The sequence below is a fragment of the Balaenoptera borealis genome (assembly GCF_965194805.1).
Source record: "Balaenoptera borealis genome assembly, chromosome: 9".
In the NCBI taxonomy this organism is placed as follows: domain Eukaryota; kingdom Metazoa; phylum Chordata; class Mammalia; order Artiodactyla; family Balaenopteridae; genus Balaenoptera; species Balaenoptera borealis.
Genome location: NC_138873.1, coordinates 5320139 through 5343626, shown reverse-complemented (window position 1 = coordinate 5343626; position 23488 = coordinate 5320139). Strand labels below are relative to the sequence as shown.

The 23488-nt window shown below is 41.2% G+C and overlaps 2 protein-coding genes and 1 long non-coding RNA gene across 4 annotated transcripts in view; 2 read left to right on the top strand and 1 right to left on the bottom strand.

The window, feature by feature from the left end:
* Positions 1 to 20595, top strand: part of PACRG (parkin coregulated) — a 505850-nt gene extending 485255 nt beyond the window's left edge. For both annotated transcript variants that reach the window (XM_082404659.1, XM_082404658.1), the window contains one exon: positions 20108 to 20595. In XM_082404659.1, the coding sequence (XP_082260785.1) occupies positions 20108 to 20268 (161 nt within the window). In that variant the 3' untranslated portion in view covers positions 20269 to 20595. The remainder of the gene's footprint in view (positions 1 to 20107) is intronic.
* Positions 8597 to 23488, bottom strand: part of LOC309634528 — a 17087-nt gene continuing 2195 nt past the window's right edge. Inside the window, exon 2 of the long non-coding RNA XR_014248183.1 lies at positions 8597 to 16487. This is a non-coding gene — a long non-coding RNA (uncharacterized lncRNA). The remainder of the gene's footprint in view (positions 16488 to 23488) is intronic.
* Positions 21928 to 23200, top strand: LOC309634499 (cytochrome c). The gene has a single exon (XM_082404687.1). It carries the CDS (start codon positions 22002 to 22004, stop codon positions 22317 to 22319), a length of 318 nt encoding a protein of 105 aa, XP_082260813.1. The 5' UTR covers positions 21928 to 22001; the 3' UTR covers positions 22320 to 23200.

The window sequence follows — 23488 nt, the reverse complement described above, 5'->3', positions numbered from 1 at the left end:
TTTGGTAACATAATCCACTGACTAACATTTGTCATAGAACACCATTTTCACTAAAATAAAGCATAAATATATTCAGAATGAAGGAGAAAATGTAAGAGGAAACTATCATTGGGCCAGTGTTTGTTTTAAATAGTGCATAATTCAGATGACGTGTCTACTCCCTAGTTGGCTCTCTTAATGTTCTTGAATAGTATTGAATAATCTCAACCAGATTAATTCAAAGTTCTGTTTCTTCCGATTCCTTTAAAAAGTTTTCATTCCTTTTGAATTCACTGTTATAGAAGATGAATATTACCTTCTGACCAGGGCTCATTGAAATGAGTAAGCAATCACACTCTGGCAAGGATTTTTTCAAGGATAGAAACAGATATAGATTGATCCTGAATGTAAAATCAAACATAATGCTAATATTTAGACATCTTCCTAGTGTATCAGTGAATTACTCAGGTTACTGGAAAAGATTTTGCATGACTTGCATTTGTGCTTGATGTGAAAGGCTTAACAGCAAGTGAAGTTTCTAGGAAACCCTTTGCAGCATGCTGCTCTTTGGGGAGTTTAATGACACTGAGGTCATGAACAAGAGTCAACAGTGAACTACTGATTTCAGCTTCAATGATAGAATGGAAGTGCCTTAAATCCTTCCTACCGGGGATCAGGGTACACTTAAGGGTACCTGTGTGTGGGCACACCATGCAAGCGCCAGCCACTGTGTGGGCACCAAAGTTACCTCTGTGGTTTGGAACATCTAGGGGCCCAAACCCAGCCCTTGTCTCCCTCCTAGTAATCAAACAGGCTTTACAAGAGGCAACAGTTACATACAACAATGAAATTAAGTCTTTTATGCTCATTTCTGGGTGATCTGAGGCAATGCGGCCTTCTCAGCCAGACTGCTGTATAGTTGACTGTTACACCAGGAATTACAGAAATAGAATGTTTTGAAATTTCAGTGGTTCCATATATACATTGTCAATTGAGATCAAAAATATAAAATATTTGTAACTACAATGTTTATCATCCACAACACGGGAATTAAGAAGGCGATATAATAAGACAAACACACATAATGACAGTCCGCACGACTTGGAGAAGGTCAACACAAATACTCAGAAGTGTGACACGTTAACGTATGTTTGCTCTAAATACATAAAGAATATAGGCTTACCGTGCTGTGAGATTTTTAATGGACGTTTTAATCATTTTTGAAAGTTAATAAGGATCTAGAAAATCAGTTTTTTCAACATCAATGAAGAATATAAAAGAGATAACCATGAAAAGAAAGCAATAGTACTAACCACATTTTGATATATCCTCATAAGGTCTAGTAATAATATCTTCTTGTACTTTCCTATTTTCCAATTCCAACCTAGATTCTATTTTTGCCAAAATACTATCTAGCCTGATAACAATAACCTCCAATAGCAATTACAATTGCTATGACCCAATTATTTCTTTAAGAAAAAAAAAGTGAACTTTATTTTGGTTAGGAAACAACTTTTTTAATGAAAATGATCTAAAACAAAAAAACCCTGCAACTGTAGTAAAATAGATGAGGAAATTGTACTTCTTTGTATTAAAATATTTTTCATAAAACATTAGAATATATTAATGAGAATTTAATCTCATATAAGAAAGTTAATCTGCTATAATACTGCTTTATGTATGTTTATATGAAATTGCATGGGAGTAAAACAAATTATGTCATCATAATATTGTTTTGCATCCCCTACAGAAATATTTTTATAAAACAGTTTAAAAACCATACTACAGAGGGAAAAAAATCTTAAACTTAGTGAGAATGGTAACTTTAAACCAGTTATTTTCATGGAGAATCAAGGAAAATTGCCAAAAACAAAATTTACATTTAAAATTAATCAATAAAAGTCAGGTTGTCAGTGTTGATCTCAGTTTTCCCAAATGTAAAATGGCAGCTCAAGGAAAAGAAAACACTGGAGAAAACTTGGAAAGAAAAGAAATATTTTTAAGGATCAGATATAATCTTTTTATTTTACAGTAAATTTTCTGACAACCATATCTATCCTTGCATTTAATTTTGGCCAATCACAGTGGTGCAAAATTATTATTAACTTTACATTATTAATTTCACAGATAATTCCAAAGCTATGAAGCTATATAGAGGGAAAACAGTTTTCATTTAGTTGAATAATATGTCCATTGTTAAAGAAATTATTTAATATGACATTTTTTATTTCATCTTGTTTTCATATGTATCAGAATCGAATTTCTTGGTCAAAATATTCGTAAAGACATTTGGTTATTTTTCATATCGTGGTTAAATTTTATACTTGGAAGTCAGATCTAACCTTTCTGTACTGCAGGCTCCTCACCTGTAAAACTGTGGGTAATAGCATTACCAACTTCACAAGGTTGTTGAGAATTAAAGTTAAATAAGCTAAATATACAAAAGATGCTTTCACATCTAGTGCCTACAGTAAGAATTACATGGTAATTCTTTTTACGTAGTGAGAATTAAAATATAGATACAATCTTCCAGTTATAAAATAAGTCATGGAGAGGTAAGGTACAGCATGGTGACTACAGTTAATAATATTGTATTGAGTAAGAGTAGGTCTTAAAAGTTCTCATCACAAGAAAAATAATTTGTAACTGTAAATGGTAATGGACGTTAACTAGACTTATTGTGGTGATCACTTCACAATATATGCAAACATTGACTCATTATGCTGTACACCTGAAACTAATATAATGTTTTAGGTCAATTATGCCTCAATTAAAAAAATTAAAATTTAGATTAAACCATGAAACTGACATTTTTGTAAGTCAGAAATGGTTGAACATTGGTAATGTCATGTGGTTAAACATAAAACAATGTTTTATTATTATTGTAGGCACATGCACATTTTAAAATCTTAAATGCATTCTAGTTTCATCCAAAACCTTTTTTTCTCTGATATTTTAATTCTTCTGGATACAGAGACAAGAATGACATAAACCAAAATATATTTAACACCCAATAATCCACAGAGATTAGGAGGTACACTCTTTCTAAAGTTATTACAGGGTCAACCATCAGAAATTTCTGAGTCAACTAGATTTGACTATACTGCCCTGAGCTCCCTGAGAGAGGAAGCAAGTTGTAATGGAAATAATGAGACTTTGGCTTTATATAGACCTGAGATCAAATCCCATCTCTGACAATTTACTCATGTGTACAATGGGTAGATTTGGAATGTTAATGAACACGTCATAAGCTCCTTGAATCGACCCTACTAAGGAAGTGAAAGAAACAAACTCTCGTCTAGTGCCCAATAACTGTCAAGCTTTGGGCCAGGTGCTTTACATAGGTTAGTTCGTTTAATTCTCACCACCTCCCTCTGACGAGGCATTGACACTGATATTATAATGATGATTATACTAATAAAGAATATTAGAAACACTGGTATCATGCTTACGCGTATGTAACAGGAATTTACTTACGTAACCTTACTTAATCCTCACAGTAAAGCTCACCCAGGTACCTGGGAAGAGTAATCGTTATGTGTCTTTGCTATCATCTTCATCATCATCACCAACCTCACAGAATTCTTTAAGGATTAAGTGAAGGAACATAAATAAGGCTCCGGGCCTGATCCTGACACCTTGCTCTCCCCAGAGGGTCAATTCAGGGCCCTGCTGTGCCCAGAGGCCCCAAACGTGTTTCCAGGACCATGTAGCGCTTTCCCTGTGCTCAGTCAGAAGTTTGCTTAACAAGCCACAGGCAGGACAGCAGCAGGAGGCCCCTCTGGGAGTCTGAGCCTCGCAGCCAAGGCCGTTTTCTCTGGAACACCTTCCTTTAACACCACCGTCCCTTGGGTTATTGGTAGACTTTTGAGAGCTCATTTTTGGTAGAATTTCAACTTCATTCTGCAGGAAATAGAGACCCCCAAAGTCTATTCCTTTTCCCAAATTCTGATTTGTCATATTAGAGCTGCAAGGTTTTTTTTTAAGGGAAATAGCAGAATAAATAAAAAGTGAGTCAGTTTAGTTCCTTCCAGCTAAAAACAATTTTAACAGAACTTAAAGGAATTTAGAATTTTGAGTAGTTTTATTTATCACCTGGCTTTTTAGACTGGTAATGTTTGGGGTCCTAGTTACGTAGTTTTTTATAGGATTAATCATTGGTTTCCGGACAGACTCAACAGTGAGTAAGGACTGTAGCAGCGTGCTAACACGTGCAGCCCTGCAATGTTTTTCTTGTGTTTTATTTTACCTTGGTCTTTGAGAGAGGGCAATGATTAGACCTGCCAGGGGCTGGTCAATATGAGAAAAACAACTTTAAATGCTTCACACTGATCTCTGTAAACAGCTTGCTTTTTCTTAATCTATAACATTATAACAGGCTGTAACTACATAACAGGAGGTGAAAAAAGTAAAAGAAATACCCAGATAATTCAGAACTAAAGGTCATATGTACTGAAATATCTATCCAAATAATTATATTTACCTTAATTAATTGAATGGCATGTCAGTTATTAATCTGACCTTGCAATAGCTCAGTGCCAATCAGGTTCAAAGTCCTTTTGTAATGTTTATTTTTACCTTAAAATCTGCTCTCGATGTAATATGCAACTTTCTTCCCACTAGAAAGCTTTGTTTTGTTTGTTAAGCTGAAATAAGATGTAAAGACATTTTTTTCCCTATTATTCACTAAAAAGGGCCCTCAGGTTAATCATCTGACCTCAAAACAAAATTGACACAACTGTGCTTATTTGTGCCTAAAAGAGATATCAGTGCACCCACTGAAATGCGTCTCCAGCCGGAGGTCACGGTTAAGGTTATTGGCATGGCTTTATGAGGAGGCTCGCCTTGCAGCTGTCTGCACTGTCCCGAGCCTGAAGATAAATAGCAGACTTCAGTTTCCACTGCTACTGGTCTTTTAACCTTCAGTAAGAACAAATGCTCTGGCTTAGCTCCGTCTGCATCCTCCAAGTCTGCCTCCCGAGACCTACCCAGCCTCCAGCTTGGGCTTCCTGGTGCCACTTTCATCTTTTGGGGGCTCCCCATATAGTAAAAAATGTAGAAATGCCAACACAAGTTTAAATCAATTGTAGTATATCACAAATTTAACATTTAACAAATTAACACTTTTCACACACAAACCAAAATAACAATGATTTTCTCATTTGTAAATAATCCAATTTGAAGTTAACTCCCAAAGCCTTGATTTAAGGCACATTGTCAGTGAGGGCTGACCAAACGGCCCTCAAGGTCGTGTCTGTGACTAGCCTGGTGGGTAACTGAGCCTGGTCCTTCATAGGATGACCTAGGAAGCAAGCCCTGGGTGGGTGGGCAGATGGATGGGCAATCACAAGGAAAGGGTGCAAAGAAGCTTTTCAGAAATCTAATCTTTATAAATGTCCCTCCTTCTGGAGGTGGCAATCAATTAAATCACTCAAGGTAATTTGTTGATGATGCGATTTCCCCTACATTTCTTAACACAATCCCTCAGATTCTTTCAATTCCCAGGGTACTACTGCCCTTGGGCACCTCTAGAAGTTACAGTAACTCTTTTCAGGCCACCCTTTGCCCTCTGAAATAGTGCTGATTGAGTCAGGCAAAAGGAAATGAATGCCCGAGATTGAACTCCAGAGATCTGTCCACCCCCTAGCTTCCCAGGATGTTAGGAGACTTTGTCTTGTAAAAACTACCCGAAAAATAAATAGGCTAAAGAGAAGAACAAATCACTCTCATAAGGGGAAAAAAAACAATGTAGCAAAAAAAAAAAAAAAAAAATGCATTGGAAAATATTAGCACTCCTTGGTAATTAGAAAAATACTAACGAAAGTAATCTTAAAGTAACATTTTATAGATACTGAATTAACAAACAAACTTTAATTACATCCAGTGCTGTGATAAACAGGTAAGCTCCTGTGTTGCTGGTAACATTATAAGTTGGCATAACCTTTCTGAAAATCAATATGGAGATATATATATACACCAATATATACCAATGACTACAAAATGTTCATATTCTTTGAAGCAGTAACCTCACTTCTGAGCACTGTTTCAGGGAAATAATAGAACTAAAAAAAAAAAAAAAAAAGGACTGAATGCACAAAGATGTTTATTGCATTGTTGTCTAAAGTTGTGAAAATCTGGAAGGAGACACTGTCCCTAACTAGAGGAGGGTGGCTGCGTACTTTACACTCCTTCAACCCCAGAGCTGTCCAGCAGTCATTAGAAATTACAGCTACGTGTAGTATCATCAGTGTTGAAAAGAATGACCGCGATAACCGGCTGAAACTGTGCTCTCTGATGACAACTTGTTCCATCCTCAAGGCCTTTCTTGCATTTTCTGTTCAGCGCGGCACGTCCTCCCCAGGCTGTTTGTTGCAAAGCCGCCGCCTTCTCAGCCTTTGGGGCTCAGTTTAGTTTTAATTTTCTCATTGAGACTGTCCTGTTCACCTGCCCAGGTGGTCCCTCCCAGCCCCTCTCTGCCACATCTCTTATTTTCGCTCCTTGCTAGAACCTCTCACTCTCTCAAGCACTCTTATTCCGTCGTTGGCTCATTGGGGTGTTAATATCTGCCTCTTCCTCCAGAACGTGAACACCCCGTTTACCCCTCTAGTTCTCCACTCTCTACCCTCAGCTACCAGAACCCCACCCGGCTGATCTTCCTGAAATCATAGAACTTGGACAACTACATCCGAGTTCAAATTAGAACCCCATTCCCGATTTCCTCCTTGGATTTACATTCCTCTTATCCTCAAGCTGGGAAGCAGTTTACAAACAACCGCTGCTCTGGGCCCATGGAAGTGGCGTGTGAGCCCCCGGCGGGCGGGCGGCTGTGGGGGGCAAGGAGCCTCTGCTCTGCCTCTGGTCCACCAGCTGCCCTCTCCCTTGCTGAGGGGCCCCATCCACAGCCCGCACCCACGGACATACCCTGATCCGCAGCTGCGGCCGGCCCACAAGGAGGGAGAGAAGAGGACAGATTTGCTGTCATCCCAGGGCCCAGGAAGTTTGTCTGTCCACAAGCACCTCGAAGCCACACTCCCTTGGCTCCTGAAATCCCCACCATTAGAGCTGCTTCTGTGAGCCAAAGCTCTCTGTAAAAATATGAACAGCCAAGACACACGGAAGACCTTCAAGTGCAAGAATGTAGGTCTTGTCCATAGCGGCATGTGGAGGGGCAGTGTTCCTCAGCGGATGGCATTCCCCGAGGCTGGAGCTAAAGGGGGTGATTTGTGTCGAGGCCGTGGCTGGTTGAAAGATGAGAACTCCCTGGGCCAGGTCTCTCTATCCACCTGGAGGTTTTTCCAGACTTAATACATCAGGTGCCAGGCTGACAGAAGGCAGCGAGTGTGCCTGCTTGCCAGGACATCTGTCCAGTTCACTCAGAGCTCTGAGTCTACTGTGCAAATGTCAGATTTGGGAGCCCGGCTAGGGGCAGGAGCTGAGGTCCACCAGCATCCCAACGGGCCGAGGGTCATGATTTGAAGAGTCTAGGAGAGAGCTTGGGGGGGAGCTCAGAGGCCAAAGTAGCAACCTATGTGGTGAAGGAGGTGGATGGGGTGATTTTAGCTGCAATAGAAGAAGCAGGAGAGCAAGGTTTCTAAACGTCCCCACCTCAGTTCTCTTCCTACAGGGACCAGACATGAGCTGGAACACTGCTCCCATTCTTCCTTCTGTTCTACTGTCACTTCTCCAGCTCAGCTCTTACCTTGTGATCAGAAATAGGCAAGGACACCTCCTCTCTCTTTCTCTCCTTCTCAATTCAGCTACTTGCTCAATATAAAATGGGAATTATAGGAATTATATGAATTACCTGAAGCAAAAGAGAAAGAAACAGGGCCGCCAGGGCTCAGAGAGCCAAGGCTGAGTGCCATTTGCAGGAAGACAAGAACTGGTCTTTCCCCCGTTCATTTAGGCACCAATATATTGAACTCTACCTGGGGAGAAAGGGGACTGAGGGCAACTAGTGAGTGTAAGCTTATGCCATAAATCGTTTGCTTCTAAAGCCCTGCAACCAAGAACCTTGATCATGTTGCAGACAGGGTCCAAGGAACCCATCTAGACCAGAGCAAACTACGCCCGTGTAACAAGTATCCCCAACAGGGCAGCTCTGTGTTCATGGTGAGTCCAGACAACTGACAGTAAACTCACTCTCCTGCAGGACTTGAAGCTAAAGCAGTTCCCCGCTGCTCCTTTTCTGGGGCTGTAGAGTGAACCCATTTTATAAAAGCAAAACCCTTACTCCATGGTATTCTGTGGGCTAGTCTTCCTGTCCTACCCAGAGGAGAGTTAAATCATAGGCAATCCACTGTTACCTGGAAGATGGGATACTGACATCACAGAAACTACAGTAATACTAATTGCTTGTTATATTCCTAAAGACATAACATATATTCTTTTATTTTATCCTTGCACCTCTCCTTCCAGGAAGGTATTATTACACTTGTTTCAGCCAGAGATTCAGTAACAGGCTGAGGGTGTATCCTTGTGCACATGGCCTCAACCCCTTGGAGAGGCTCTTGTTTGTTTCCAGTTGGCTTTGTTTGGACTCACCTACTCCCAAAAGCCTGATTAAGAGGAAAGTAATTGTGTGCACTAAACTGAGGAATTTTAAGAGATAAAAATGTAACACAGGCAAATAAACAGTCTTTATTCAAAAGTATCAAAAGTCAGCATATTTCACCTACCAGCATTTCCGACAAGCTTTAGTTTCAATTCATGTGCAAACCCGATTTTGCTGACATGGCAAATTAAATGGCCACATTTTCATTTTGTCCCCATGATTTAGATACCTCTCTTTTTCTTCACACACAGCCAAAACTCTGATTGGACTTTAACAGAGCCCTGAACATTTGGAAAAATGGAGTCAGGCGAGCTCAGTATTTGCAGGTTGTGCTCTGCATTAATGTTCCTGGTGGCAGAGTGGATGTCTCCCGCCACATTGAACTAACCAACGTAGACACTGATGAAAGTTGGTAGTCAGAGCTTTGACAGATACTGCGAGGTTCTTTTAAACTGAGACAATTGTAAAAGGCTTTAACTCTGTCACTTATACAGCCGTTAACTCAGTTCAGCCCAGCAGATTGCTTTGATTTGTTCATTAAATATACTATTTTTGCGTTAATTGAGCTCATTTGATGAGAAAGATTTTCACTCGGTAAAATTTACAGCTAATGGCTTGGAAATCTATTAGATTTTGCACCCAATAATTCATCTTAGAATTTTCAAAGAGTAGCTAGTTTAAGCAAGCTGAGATAAATCGTAGATAATCGAGGAATCATCTGATATGCAGAAACGGGGTGATGTGTTTTTTCATTGTGAGCACCGTTAGTGACTTTATTTAATTATTTTTCTGCAGTAGAACAAAGGGTACACCAAGGCCATGAAGGTCTTTTGTTTTGTGGCTCTGTGCCCCTCTGTGCAGGTATTCATCTAAAATGATTTAACCAAACTTTGCTCTGATGGCGATCACCAGTGTGGACACGCACAGGCTTCTGAGTTCTGAGTTCACTATAAAGATGAAAGTTCTAACAAAGATAATTTGAGAAGTACATCTCCCCATAGTTTACTGCATTTGCTGATAAAACTTGCTAGAAATCTGAGATTTCTTTTTTCATTTTTGTACCTCAAATACAAAAAAGAATTTAGAATTTAAAATGGGTTGTATCATTAATATTTCTTGGAAATGAAAAGCCATGATAACAGCTGTCATTCTGGTCCATTTCTGAAAGTTTCCAGCATCAATCTAAAAGCAGTAAAAGTATCTCCAATAGGTTTGCATCACCCCTGAAAGCAGCCATCAGTATTTCCTTTCCAACTGAAAACATTTCTTTGCCTGACTGAAAATTATCATGTAGCTGGGAAAGAAACTATATTAAGCAAAATTTAGATATTCAATGAAATAGGATAATCTGATTTTTTTTCATTCTGGAGAAGGAAAGCTTTCTCTTCTCAAATTTAAGGGTGATCCAAGAAAACTCCACTTTAAATCAAGGAGGATTTTGGAAAAGAGATGAGGCTATCTAACTACACCAACCCTCTATGTACGTATACTCAGCCTTTCTGAATCCACATAAATACTATCTCCATGGATAAGAACTCACAAGTTTGTAAATAGTAAATAAAGAATAAGAATTGGGCAGATTGTGGGCACTACTTTTAACATACGATTTACTTAGAACTGAATTTGCTTATAACATATCTGGATTCAGTAAACACACAAAGCAGTAATTTATTCTTTCATTCATCCCTTTCACAAAGATTCGATTTGTATTTGATGCCAATGAACAAAGTTTATAGCATAAACCTATCCTTCAAGAGGTGGTAAAATGTAGGAAAACTAAGCAACATAAAGCACTTCTAAGGGTTCTAGAGTGACACGTACTTAAGGGAGGTGGAGATATTACTGACCATAGCTCTAGGAATTCAAAAGAAAGAAAGAAGATTGTGGAGTCAACTTCACAGAGGAAGTAAATCCCAAACTGGCCTTGAAAATAAGTAAGGTGGGACTTATCAGAAGGGAGAGGGGAGCATAGTCCTATGGGGGTGTTTAAAGCCATGAATGAAAATCGCACACATTGGGGCTAGGAAGAAATCCACGTCTGATTGGAGCAGAATGTCTCGTTGGGAAGGAGCAAAATATAAGATTGACTTCATAAGGGAGAGCAGAGAGAGAGGGTCCTGGTGTCAGGAACTTGAATTTGATCCATCATACAACGTGGAAATGTTGGTTATTAATCAGGAGAGAAGGTGACTAGGAAAATTAATCTGCAGGGTGAATTAGCAGGAGGAGAGTTTGAAAGACCAAACAGACTCTTAGCTACCACCCAGGGTGGGCCAGAGTAGCTCTGGAACTGGGTGTATTAAGCAGACCCGCCGTGCACTGCACAACAGCAAGCTGGATACAGAGGAGGAGGAGCCGAAGATGGCGCTGATCTTCTGAGTCCAGACGCGGGACTCCCGCTACCAGTAAAGTCAGCGCTTACCTCCGGGCGGGGGCGGTCCCAAGGTACAGTTCCCTAAAGGAACACTAGAGACTTCCCTAGTCCTCATGGACCATGGGAACCTTGAACTTTGATTCATAAACTCCCCCAACATCTGTAACTGGAATCTGGCTTTTTTCAAAGGATATAGAAAGACCATCCAGATACTTACAAGGTTCCTCCTTTTTACCTTCTCACCGTCTTCCTACTAGTCTGTAGTTACAGGTTTTCCCAACACCTCTGGAATGACTCTACCAAGCATCCTTCTGCAAGTAACGTAGGCATCCTGGACGGTAGCCCTCAGGCTGCTTTTCTGTCTCGAGCACATAAAGCCTTATGATTTCCTCCTCTAGAAGACTATATAGCTAACACCTACAGATCTAGAAATAAGTCGTAAGTGCTCATAAAGTGTGGGAGGGATGGAATGTGAAGTTAATCCCAGAATTTCCCCATAGTCCTCCTGTATCATATGGCACTGAAAACAAGTCCTTGAAAGCAGTCAGCCTTGATTTTGTCTTCCTGAACATATTTTGGTAAAGGATGTCATTATTTCAAGGACTTATAAAGAAGGAAAGATAGCATAATAGTCTGTATCATAAAAATGAAGCCAAGATGAACAGTTTGCTGCCCTGTGAAACACAAATTGATTGCTTGCAGTGAGTAGAATATCTCCCCCGACATTTATTCACCTAGACCCTCTCTCCTGATGCCATTCCTTCTCTACAGGGTTAAAATTCTTCTAGAGTTAGAAAGGCCAAGTTCCTGCTCCCTGCGCACTGCCCATGTTGGCATAGGACGCTTAGACCTCTCTTCTGGATCTTCCTATCACCCTCCTCATTGTACTCCAGCATATGCCACCCACCATTTCTCTTTCTCAGCATCCCAGAATCATGTAGTGCTTGTGTCACTTTACTAAGTGATTCCACCTCCTAAACCTCAGTGTGCTCCCTGTGCTGAGACGGTAATAGTATCTAGCTCATAGGGCTATTCTTAGCTTTAAATGACATTATGCTAGTATTATTGTTGTTATTATTACTCCACCATGAGATAAGCCAGCAGGAAATAGATTTAGGACAAGAGCTGGACTTAGAACTCTCTGCTCCTTTTCTGTTGAATGTTCACTGAATGTGCATTGAATCATGTGGACCAACAAGAAAAGAGATACACTTCTACTTCACAACTCGGAATACAGTTTAATTCAGTGGCAACTGAATCTATAGTTGTAATTATCCTGTAGAGGGATAAATTGGTGAACCCACCTATTTTTCTCAGTATAACTTCCAAGTCAAATTGTCAATAATCAGAGATGAACCTAACTTGCTTTTTTGTAGTCTTGACCAAATCACTGTCAACTGAATATATTTAGAAAACCAACCCATACATTTGGCCTTTATTCTAGTAAATCAAAATCTACATAGACTTATTGAAGTAGCAGAATGGAATAAATTTTGGTAGTGTGTCAACAAATAATTTGAGTTTTTGACAGTGTTCTCTTTCTAAACTAGAACTAACTATATAAACCTTGGTCCTTTGGGTTTTTTTAGAACTTGATTTGAAAGCTGAATTTGATGCTTATGAGATCTGTGACTTACTTTGAAGAATTACACAGATGCTTTGTGATTATCTTTTCAGTTGAAATACTGTGCATCCATCCTTTCCAAAAGCTTATTCCAAAGTTGTGTTGTGATATTATATAATGTAATGTTAGGATGAGCAGAGATCACCCAAAGTTCAGTCCCTTCTTTCTACAGGGAAGGTAACTGAGATTCAGAGAAATTAAGTAACCTGTCCATAGTTAACCATCTAGTAAGTTACGGAACATTGCAGCTACTAAGGTTTGAAAAATTATATGGCAAGTTATTTGCCTTTAAAGTTCAATGTTACTTCCACTATATCACTACACCCCGATGTTATCCTTGTTCATTTCCTACAGAACAAGTCTACTTTGGCATTGCAAAATGGCAGTTGTTTGTTTAGAAATCTTCATTGTCTGTCTCAAGGAACATTTAAATATCTAATTGACAATTGGGCCAAGATCCATGATATCTTTAGTTTCACAAGTGATCAGCGCCCCCATTCAGAGATGAAAACCTTTCCTTGAGCTTTCTAAACTATGATGGCTTAGGAACCTCTTGCTTTAGTCACCCAGCTCCAGTGTCAAAAGGTGAGGGAGAGAGACAGACATCCAGCTGGGAATCGAGGTCTTGCTTCAAAGCTTTTATCTTCAGAGGAAAGAAATCTTATGCATTTCATTAATGTCAACAAGATCTGAGGAGATTTGGAGTGTTTAAGCCTTTGGGCATCTCTAGCATGACATATGCTCTGGTTATTATAAGTTTTTGGTTGCAAAACCATTGCAACTTTGATTCACACCCGCCATGAACCAACAACACTCTAGAAATATCCATTGTACAGTCAGACTTAAGGGTATGTTGAAAACAATCACTTTCCAAGAGAATATGAAGTTAGCCAAGGAAGCCGTGGCTAAGCTTGGGCCAAACAGGGAAACACCCAGAATTCTGAATAGGGTGACACATGTTATCACTAAGGAAAAAAAAAAAAAGATGAGTGTCTTCAAAGTAACATAGCAAAGCTAAAAAAAGAAAGTGAAAGAAGCATTTCTTTAGGATTCTAAAAGCAGATAACCTCAAAACACCTTCCCAAAAGGTTTCTTCTCTTATTCAATGTAGAAAAATGAAATTTCTCCTAGTTTGTCTTCCCCTCTTCCCTTCCTCTTCCATTCCCTCATCTCCAGAAAGGATCAGACTGGAATTTACAATTGTTTCCACTGTAATTTTCCAAACTTTATGGGAGAAAGCCCTTTTATTCCAAAACAGGTAACACTATTTCTATAAAGTAAATTGGGTTCAAGCTAACCCCAAATAAACAAGATATTTCTGGCAAAACAAATGTTGACAATATAATCTAGGTCTTGAAATGAAAAACTCCTTAAAAGACAAAATAGATGTCTCTTCTCTCCCTTTCTTAATTCAAATTAAAAAGCAAAAAACTCAAAACAACCATTTATAAACTCATATGAGTTATCTTCTTAATGAAATCTTTTTCGATGATGAGAGTCATCTTTTTAATAAATATCTGTTGGAAAATATTAGTTTTATTCCACTACAACTAACATTTCTGCTTAAATACCAATTAGTGCGAACAGGGAATTACTGTTTGAGGTCATCTCCAGCTTGTAACTGTTAAATCCACTAAGCCCAAAATTGAAATTTTGTTCAGAATCATCCAACAGAACATCTGTGCTGGTTTAATGTCATCAAGAAACATCTTATCACAATAATATTTGCAGTAGGTTCCACACACACACCCTGCTGAGACCTGAGCCCAGGCCCCAAGGGCTCACTCTCTCTCCAGAGCAGATGACATCATTGAGACCCAGGCAGAAGGAAAGCAGCTGTAGCTGTGGCTGAAGCCGGCACTGGTTACAGGTCTTGACAGGTAAAATTCCTTTCAGTTGAGCTTTAAAGCTTTTGAAATGTTTTAGTTGAACATTTGAGCAACCAAAAAAAAAAAAAAAAAAAAAAGTCTTTTCTGATCCAGAAGGAATTGATTTAGTTTCTTCTGTTAGTACTTTTTAAAATTCCACTCAGCATTGCTTCAGGGAGGTTGTCCAGCCCCCCACCCCCCACCCCGGGCACACAAGGAAGGACCAGAGTTCTTGCCTTGTGCTGAGCTCGCCAGCATCTCACCTGGGGAAATGGTAGACAGGCGTGTTGTCTGCAAGTCGCGTTATATCCGTGGATGCTTTCATACTGAGAAAAGCTTCAGGCTGGACTTGGCCTGGATTCACGCTCACATACCATGTATGCAAAGTGGCCACGCACACATGGCCAGAGAAGGAAGCGGTAGACCAAAGGAGGGCGCAGCCAAACCACGGCCAGTCGGCAGCCATTTATTTCAAAGCCTTGTTTTACGACTGTAATTTAGCCTTTGGTGCGCTGAGAGAATCACTCTGCCCGGCTCACTGTCTGGTGCTGTCAAAGGCTGAGGTGAATGTTGTTCCATTGGTTTAATCATCTTTTTATTTGTCTGAGGTCTTTGCTACTTTCCACAGTTATTTCAAGTGCTCTTGTACACTTAAGAGGTGACACAAACCGTTGCTGTCACTGAGCGTGGCAAGTTACATCATAAATTAGAGCTTCCAAAAGTTAGTAGTGTGAGGAAAGATTGGTAATGGTAGTCTGGACATCATTTGAGTCATTGCTTACCACTTCCCGATTCGCTCTGGTGTTGTTAATTGAGTTTCCCAAGCTGGTGTTTTCTTTAGGAGCGTTTGGTTCATGGCTCTGCAAAACAGCCAAGTCATGAGCAATTTCAGGATGACAGGTGGCAGTGGGCACGATGCCTTCCTTCCTGCCGACCCACTGCCTCTCCATCCTGTGGCTGTGCTTAGCCTGTCCTGCTGCTGCTTCAGCCAGCAGCCTGCAAAACTAATGGAAGTTTTCCCCAAATTGTGCCTGCTGCTTTTCTGAGTCATGACCAGAAAGCATAGGTAGAGTCTATAAATTATTTCATTCATCAGTACCAAATGAGTAATACTTCAGGTATGTTGAATAAGCAACCCGAAGTAAGCATTTATGTGTTTTCTATTTCCGATGCCTTAAATAATGCTTTCATTTCCCAATAACTTCTTTGTGTATTACTGTTCATATAACAATATCTATACACTTAACATTGAAGAGTATGGACCAAAAAAACACTAGAGTCAGAAAAATCCAAATGTGAATGTAACTCTCCTTGAGCCTCTTATGGCCGTCCATACATCCTTTCACTGCTCTTCCTGTTTTCAGATAAGGGGACTCAAGTGTCTGACTAAAACACACAGATAAGCCTTCTCTCAGGACACAGTTTCCAGTGGGAACCCAAGGAACAGGAGAGAGGCCTATGGCGCCGGGGCTGTGCAATCAGGGTGCGCGGCCCACACTGACTCTCATAGGGCGTGCACGGGACCTACAGGGACTGTGGCCAGCTAGGCTCCCCCAGGTAGATGAGAAACTCCCCAAAGGCAAGAGCTTTTTTTTTTTCCATCTTGCATCACCCTGCAGGGCCTAGTCTTCCGCTGTCTACAGAGAGAACATCACTCTTTGGTATGGCCAAAGGTGCCATTGACACCGACCTCAGCACTAACTTGGGAAGACCTTGCTCTGGCCACCAAAAGTTTCCTTTTCCCCACTTTGCTTTTTTTTTTTTTCATTTTTTCCTGTAATAGTAGTAACTGAAGAAAGGAAAAGAATAAAGCTTCTACACAGTCTAGAAACTGTAAAAATGCTAAGAGACTCTTCCATCGAAATCCCACAAGACACGTGTCTGCAGCTGGTCCATGTCCGCTGCCTCGTAGATACGTATCTGTGTGAAATGTCAGTGCATCTGATGCAGCCTCCCTTTGGATGGCCTTGGTGGTGAGGTGTCACGATCGTCACTTCCCAATCACGAGCTGAGTTCATTCACTGAGAGCACGCCATTGACCGACGCAAGACTGGGATACGCACGTCCCAATTCTGACCAAAGCGGCATCTAGAAAGAGAAAGCAACCAGGTTAGGACTGTCTAAAGGGGGCTAGATAGAAAAGGAGGCTGTGTGTGCTTAAACGTACTACCTACATAATCAAAAACAACTTCAACATTCAGAATAATAAGTATACTTAAAATAATCCCTAACCAAGAAGGACTTTCAAACAGTAGTTGCCCACCTCCTGCACACAAGGACCTCTAAGAAGAGAAACCAGATCCCTTCTTCTAGTCTATTTGCGTGTTATCCCTTTAGAAATGCAAAGTCTGGTTTAAACCGTTGTTATACTCCTATTTGTTTGGTTATAAATAAAACATATCTTTTCCATCCTCAATGTATCTTTCCAGCTGCTGGACATAAAATAGACTCCTAGCTTCCTGAATTGAAATGTCATCTTCCTAATCAGAATCGACAATTGTACATAACCATCTGGGTTTTTTTTTTTTTTTTAAAGCATCCTATTCTCACAAGTTTGTTTTCCGACAGTGTCATATGTATCTTAAATGGTGAGCTCAAGCTAATCACCTCAAGCTCAGATTCTAAAAAAACCTGACAATATAGCAGTTTTGAAATGGAGACCACACCGCTCACCTGCCCCCCAACATGGCTTGACACTAAACTGTGCCCGGTCATCATTTCAGCACCCAAAAGAAGGGATGTGCGCCTTTGTTGGGCTTTTTTTCTACCCCAGTGATACACATTCTGCAACCACAAAATATTCCAACTCCAACTCCCTTTTTGAATAAGCAGCTGTTATTCTGTTCTGTTCTTTTTATCATTTGCTTTATACACTGTTGGGAAACAAAAAAGCTACATAGTTTACTTACTCCTACAGTTAAATACTTTAAAAAAGTAAGAATAGGTTATTATTGAAATAAAGTGTTGCTTGTCATTATAGCATTCTGGAAGGCAGTGGGGAAAACAGGGTGTGTTAAGCTTTCCATTGTGTGCAGACTTTCCACCCCCCTCTGCCCCCATCAGGAAAATATGTCTGTCCCGTGATCTATTCAGTTCTTGACCTTTTGACTAGTATGCCAACAAAAGGCACCATTTATTAGTGATTAATTTACGTATCTTTGTCCATCAGGAACTGGATCAAGGCTGTCACAACTGGGCACCATCACCAATTACATTTTCCACGTGCCCCCAGGGTGTTTGCGCCATGGGCTCGGCTGGCCATGCAAACCTGGGTCCTGCCGGCTCCTCCCTAAGCGCACCTCTTTCTTGAGCAGGAGGAATTTATCAGGAATGTCCTCTGGAGGGAAGAAGCCCTCAAAGGCCCGCCAGACCCTCTCACTGGACCTCCTTCACGGTTCCGATCGGAATCCTGGGATGTTGTTCCTCACACGTACCTTCCTTACGGGTCTCCCTTGTCACACGCGCTATCTGTCTCTGTCCCTGCTGCACCTGTTTTGGACTGTGTTGCTTTGGCCCTCCCCTCTTTGGGACCTTCTTCCTTAGCATCTTTTCTTTACACCTGTAACACGCCTGACCGACCCTCCCGCCCCCACACACACACGTATACACACACACACACGTATACACACACACACACACACACACACACACACACACACAAGCTTCCTCCCCCTTCTCTCTTAATTTGACCCAAGACCTTCTCCTGTTGGAAAGCCCTCCACATGGATGGATGCTACGTTGTCCTCCCTGGTGGGTGACCCCAACTGCACTGACTCTCTTCTCAGACCACCCTGTAAATCTTTAAAAAAAAAACAAAACAACCTATTTCATTTGTGTGTATTTGTCTCTCTATATATATTTTTAAGTTTACCTTTAGCTCAAAAACAACAGGGCAAGAACCCTTTTGGTCAAATGTCTTATCTCTTATTTGTCCTATACAAGTATCATGTATGAACATTTTAGATGATCAGCTACTCTGTAAATCAAGCTTTGACTTCAATCCAGCTTTCCCCATCATAGCAGAAAGGCTTCCACCATGAGAAAGGAAAAGTCCACCTAATTGCAATGGCTTTGCATTGTAAGTTCATTGGTTATGAAAAACTGATACGCACTGTGGCTGTGTGACTCATAGTCTTTCTCTTTCTGAAAATTAGTAATATTTCTGCCTGCCTTCACCCCCCACCAGAAGAAACCAGTCAGGAGAGCCATGTCTTTTCTCTGTGCTACAGAAGACAGTGATATTTCTTTAACAAGTCTCTGGGAAAATCAAGCAAAAAACCTGCTTATCTATGCTGTGTGCGATTGTAATTGTTACCTTTATTACTGGTCTGAACCATTACTCCATCTTTTTTAAAATGTTCAAAACAACTGGGGAAAAAAACTTTGAAATACCGCTTTTCCCTCTATTATTTTCACATTCAAGCAAGATAAGCATATGGAGCTATATTGAAATCTGAATAAAGTAAACACTTTGATCTGGTAAAGTGCGCATTTTCAAGCTGCAGCTGCTCGCCCTGTAGCATCGCATGGCCTGAGCCTTCAGGCCGTTTATCCTGAGGCCTCCCGGGCCTCTCAGCCCACCCTGTGGCCCTTTCCTTTCATCACAGGTCAGGTGGGGTAAAGTCAGCAGAGGCACAGACGTGACTCGCTTACTGGGAGAATAAACGGTGTTTAAACCCTTAGAAGTCTGGGCGGGAAATGCAACTTACATGCATGTAATGACTATTATTCGAGAAAATTGTGGAATTTTTATATTCTGGATTGAAGTAGAGGGTCTCCCATTTTGGGCTGACCCCACGCACTTGGGTAACCTCACAGGTGGAGTGGAATCAGATACTTCTTATCCAAATGGTTTGAGACCGGGCTGTGTACAGTGAAGCACGTCAGACCCAGGTTCCCCCCACCAGGCCGTCGAAGGCCAAGCCTAGGAACCCCTCCCCTCAGAGTCCGAGAGGCAGCTGAGGGGTCACTCAAGGCTCTGGGAGACGAGGCCTCGGTCGGGTCCTCCAGGTGCCCCCTTGGGTGGACCTCCTGCCTGGACTTAGACTCTAAAACTAGCAGTGGCACCAACCTCTATGAAGCCGTAACGATGACTGTCGTCCAAGCATTCAGGGACGGGTCAGGAGCAGCCACGGCAGGAAAGGCTGTTTCCTCCTCCCCACCTGCATCCGCAGTGATGGGGGTGCCGTCAGAGGGCTGCACACCTGGGTTAGTGATACCTGGAGGAGAAGGAGCTCATCCCACGTACAGAAGCCACGGACATGGGCAGGGGCTAAGCCCCTCACTCCAAAGTATGTCCATTTGAAGTCACACAGAGCCAGCACCCTAACCTGATGATGGACGGTTCCCTCTAAATATGCCATCTTGGGATTTTGAAGAAGTCAAGGTCCAAGAGAACACTCTCGATGTAATTGCCAGATTTAAGAAAGAGATTCCCTGACTTGTGGACTGTTGTGTAACCATGATCACCTCACTTTCATTTACTCTCTGATTTCTTTAGTTTAGATGAATTTTCATCAGCTCCATTCTAGGACTTTGTATTTTTGTATACCTGTCACCACTCCTAAAACTCTACAGGATCGTGTAAAAATGTTAATTGCTTGCGTCTCATGACAAGCATTCAGAGAAAAATGCCTAGACACGTGTGTAGGACTTTTTGGGAAAATGCAGTGAAATAACAGGCCTCTTTGTGTGTTTGCATGACCCAGTAAACTCCGGGGACGGCATCGACTACAGCCAGCAGAAGCGGGAGAACATCGGTGACCTGATCCAGGAGACGCTGGAGGCCTTCGAGCGCTCCGGAGGAGAAGATGCCTTCATCAACATCAAGTACATGGTCCCTACCTATGAGTCGTGCTTGCTAAATTAGCGGTGGGAACAGCTGCGATTCGAGGAAGGCTTCTCCTAACCTTCTGATCATCTGTCTCTGCTGCTGTTAGTATCTCATTATCTGTGACTTCTACGGCTTACTTCTCTACAGCTGCTAAAATAGTGGCTCATGGGCCATTGGACTTGTAGCCCTATTGAGAGCAAGGCTTTCCAATACACAAATAGTGCCTGTTTCTTAGATTACAATAGTGTACTGTGCTTATTTGTTCTAGGAGAAGAATTGCTTCTTTATACAGTTAGGAAAGAAGCAGGAGTCCGAGTTAAACCTTCAGCTGTATAGACAATAAAACTGCAATTTTCATACGCAGTTCAGCAGTTGTGTCTGCCTGCCCTGAGGGTGGTGTCAAAGGTTGGAAGGGAAGCGTTGGTGCTGACTGCTTAACAGGTGTTGGTCGTGGCCGACAAGCACCCGTTCAGCAGCAGCTGTGCAGAACAGTGTGCTTTGACAGCCAACTAAACTGTGGAATCGATATTCCCATTACAGCAGGACAGTTTTGCCGCCCGTTATGAACCTCAGCTGTAAAAATAATTGATGCTTCTAGCCCACTGGTGATCTGGGTTTGCAGGGGCTTTCCAGTGTATATTGGGAGGGGACAGGGAGGGAGGGAGGGGGAAGGTTAGGTGTGAAATGCAACATGGCAAACGTGATTGTTTTAAAAAAAGCTAGTTTGCATCTTTGTCCCTCTGTATTATGACATCCTGCATCTCAGGACCCCAGTGTTACTGACAAAATGCTACCCAGCAGTTTGTTGAGGGCTTTCAATCATTTTTGAAAATGACTTATAAGCACCTTAATGATCGCCCCTTGAAACAAATCACATTCTTTTCTTGGCAATTCTCCTTTCCTTGGCCTCCTCCCACGGGCGTGTTGGATGGGTTCTCATTGCACCTCTAGGTGGGTCTGATGGCACTGTTTTGGAATTTTATTGAAACCAAAAGAAAAAAGACAAAAGACATGCACTTTTTCATTCAACTGGGAAAGAAAAAAGGTGTCCGAAGAGAAGAGCAAGTGTAAGGTGCCAGCCCTGACAAGGGCCCTGCAGGCGTGTGGGGCGGTGAGCTCGGGGCATTTGAAACTCAGTCCGGAAAGCTTCAGAACGATGGATCCCTGGCTCTGCACACCTGAGAAATGCTGTAACTGCCCAGAAATGCATAGCCTCAAGTGTCTCATTCTGTAGCAAAGTGCAGCTTCTGCACAAAAGTGAAGAAATGAAATGTGTTCCCCTGGGAAACAGACTCTTTGCCTCGAGATTGTTGTCACTAATTATTTAAGACACAAATTTCCAAAGGCAAACACCGAGTTTGAAAACTGGTTCATTATTCATCTTCCCTGATGACGGGCTCAGCATATGAAACCTAGCAACCAGGACCTACCTCCTAGTTTCCGGAAGCAGTTTTTAGGGTAAACGGAGATGCGTGACCGGGTAAGAAAAATTGGCTTTCGTGTATAATACTTTGAAAAGACAGAGCTAGAAGCAGACATGGACAGGTTAAGACAGGTTTTTTTTCTCCAAACTCTGATGTTCAATTGTACCCATCAGCTGCCGTCCTGGCATCAGTGATGTGTTCGAAGTGACCCCAAAGTCCATGATACTATTTGTTAGAAAGACACTGGCTGTTAGTGCCTTTGAATGTTCCTACCAGGAGAGAGTGGGACGTTCGGCTTGCGAGCGGGAACGGCTTAGTCGTACACGGAGAAAGAACGATTTAAAAATGTGTGATGTTGAGAAGGGCAAGAAGATTTTTGTTCAGAAGTGTGCCCAGTGCCATACTGTGGAAAAGGGAGGCAAGCACAAGACTGGGCCAAATCTCCATGGTCTGTTTGGGCGAAAGACAGGTCAGGCTGTCGGATTCTCTTACACAGATGCCAACAAGAACAAAGGCATCACCTGGGGAGAGGAGACGCTGATGGAGTATTTGGAGAATCCCAAGAAGTACATCCCTGGAACAAAAATGATCTTCGCTGGCATTAAGAAGAAAGGAGAAAGGGCAGACTTGATAGCTTATCTCAAAAAAGCTACTAATGAGTAATAGTTGGCCACTGCCTTATTTATTATGAAACAAATGTCTCATGACTTTTTATGTGTACCATATTTAAATTGATCTCATACACTAGAATTCAGATCATGAATAGCTGATGTAATATTTCTGTCCTGATTTAAATAAGATTGGCTTGTGGCTAAATGAATATGGTCAGCTTTTTGAATTTTGATAGTAATTCTGGTTCAGCAAGTACTATCACTGTTTTCCCCTTGTAAAGAGATGATTAAACTTGAATAAGGAATGTTAAACTTTTCAGGGATATGGTGAATGCCTTCTCAAACCCTATAGGAGATTGGTTTTATATTTAGATTTCTATAACTGGTTATATTAATATATTTAAATTTTGAGAAGCTCCCTTCACTGTTTCATAGACCGGCAAGATTCACGTGTGTTTCAAGTTGTGTTCATTCACCTGTTAAGGCAAGGGCTGAAGATACGCTGACAATGTCCACTTTATCTTTTTGGTCTTAACTATGCCAATTTAATTAAAATTCTCCATCTAAAATATTGCATTTTACTTAATGAAGGGCATTTTAGTGTGGTTTATGTATAGCATCAGATAAAGAATATTTAGTACTTCTCACATTTTATAGATGATCTTTAAGATCAGATGCTTTTAAAATTCACTGTGACCTGATAGGTTGGGAAATTTGCTTGTGAATTCTTTACAAAGTCAGACTAAGTTAAAATTCAGGATTGTCTTTTAAACAGGTATTCAGAAACACAACTAGAACTACTATAGATGTGTGATTGGTAATCGTGCTTTTGCCAACTCAGAAGGGTTAAGGTAGAGGAGCTATATCATTAGCACAGATTTGTAAATTATCTGATCATAAGGCTTGAGAATTAAAAACAAAGTCACAGATGAATGTTCCTACCAGAATTTCCTCCACGGCTCTGTTGGGACTCAGAAGCAAGCCTGGCCTCTTACTTTCTGTCCTGCTTGTGAAAATCATCTGGTGTAGTAACAAGGAGACCCACCTGCCACTGAGCCAAGAGCCCTAACCCTGGCGTGGAATTAAAACATTGGGGTTCCTTTCCCGGCCCTGTCACTTATCAGCTGTCCTGCCTTTGGGCAAGTTATTTAACCTCTCTGAGCCTCTGGTTTCCTCAGCTGTAAAGTGGAGATTCTAACCTGTAGGAATGTTCTAAGGACT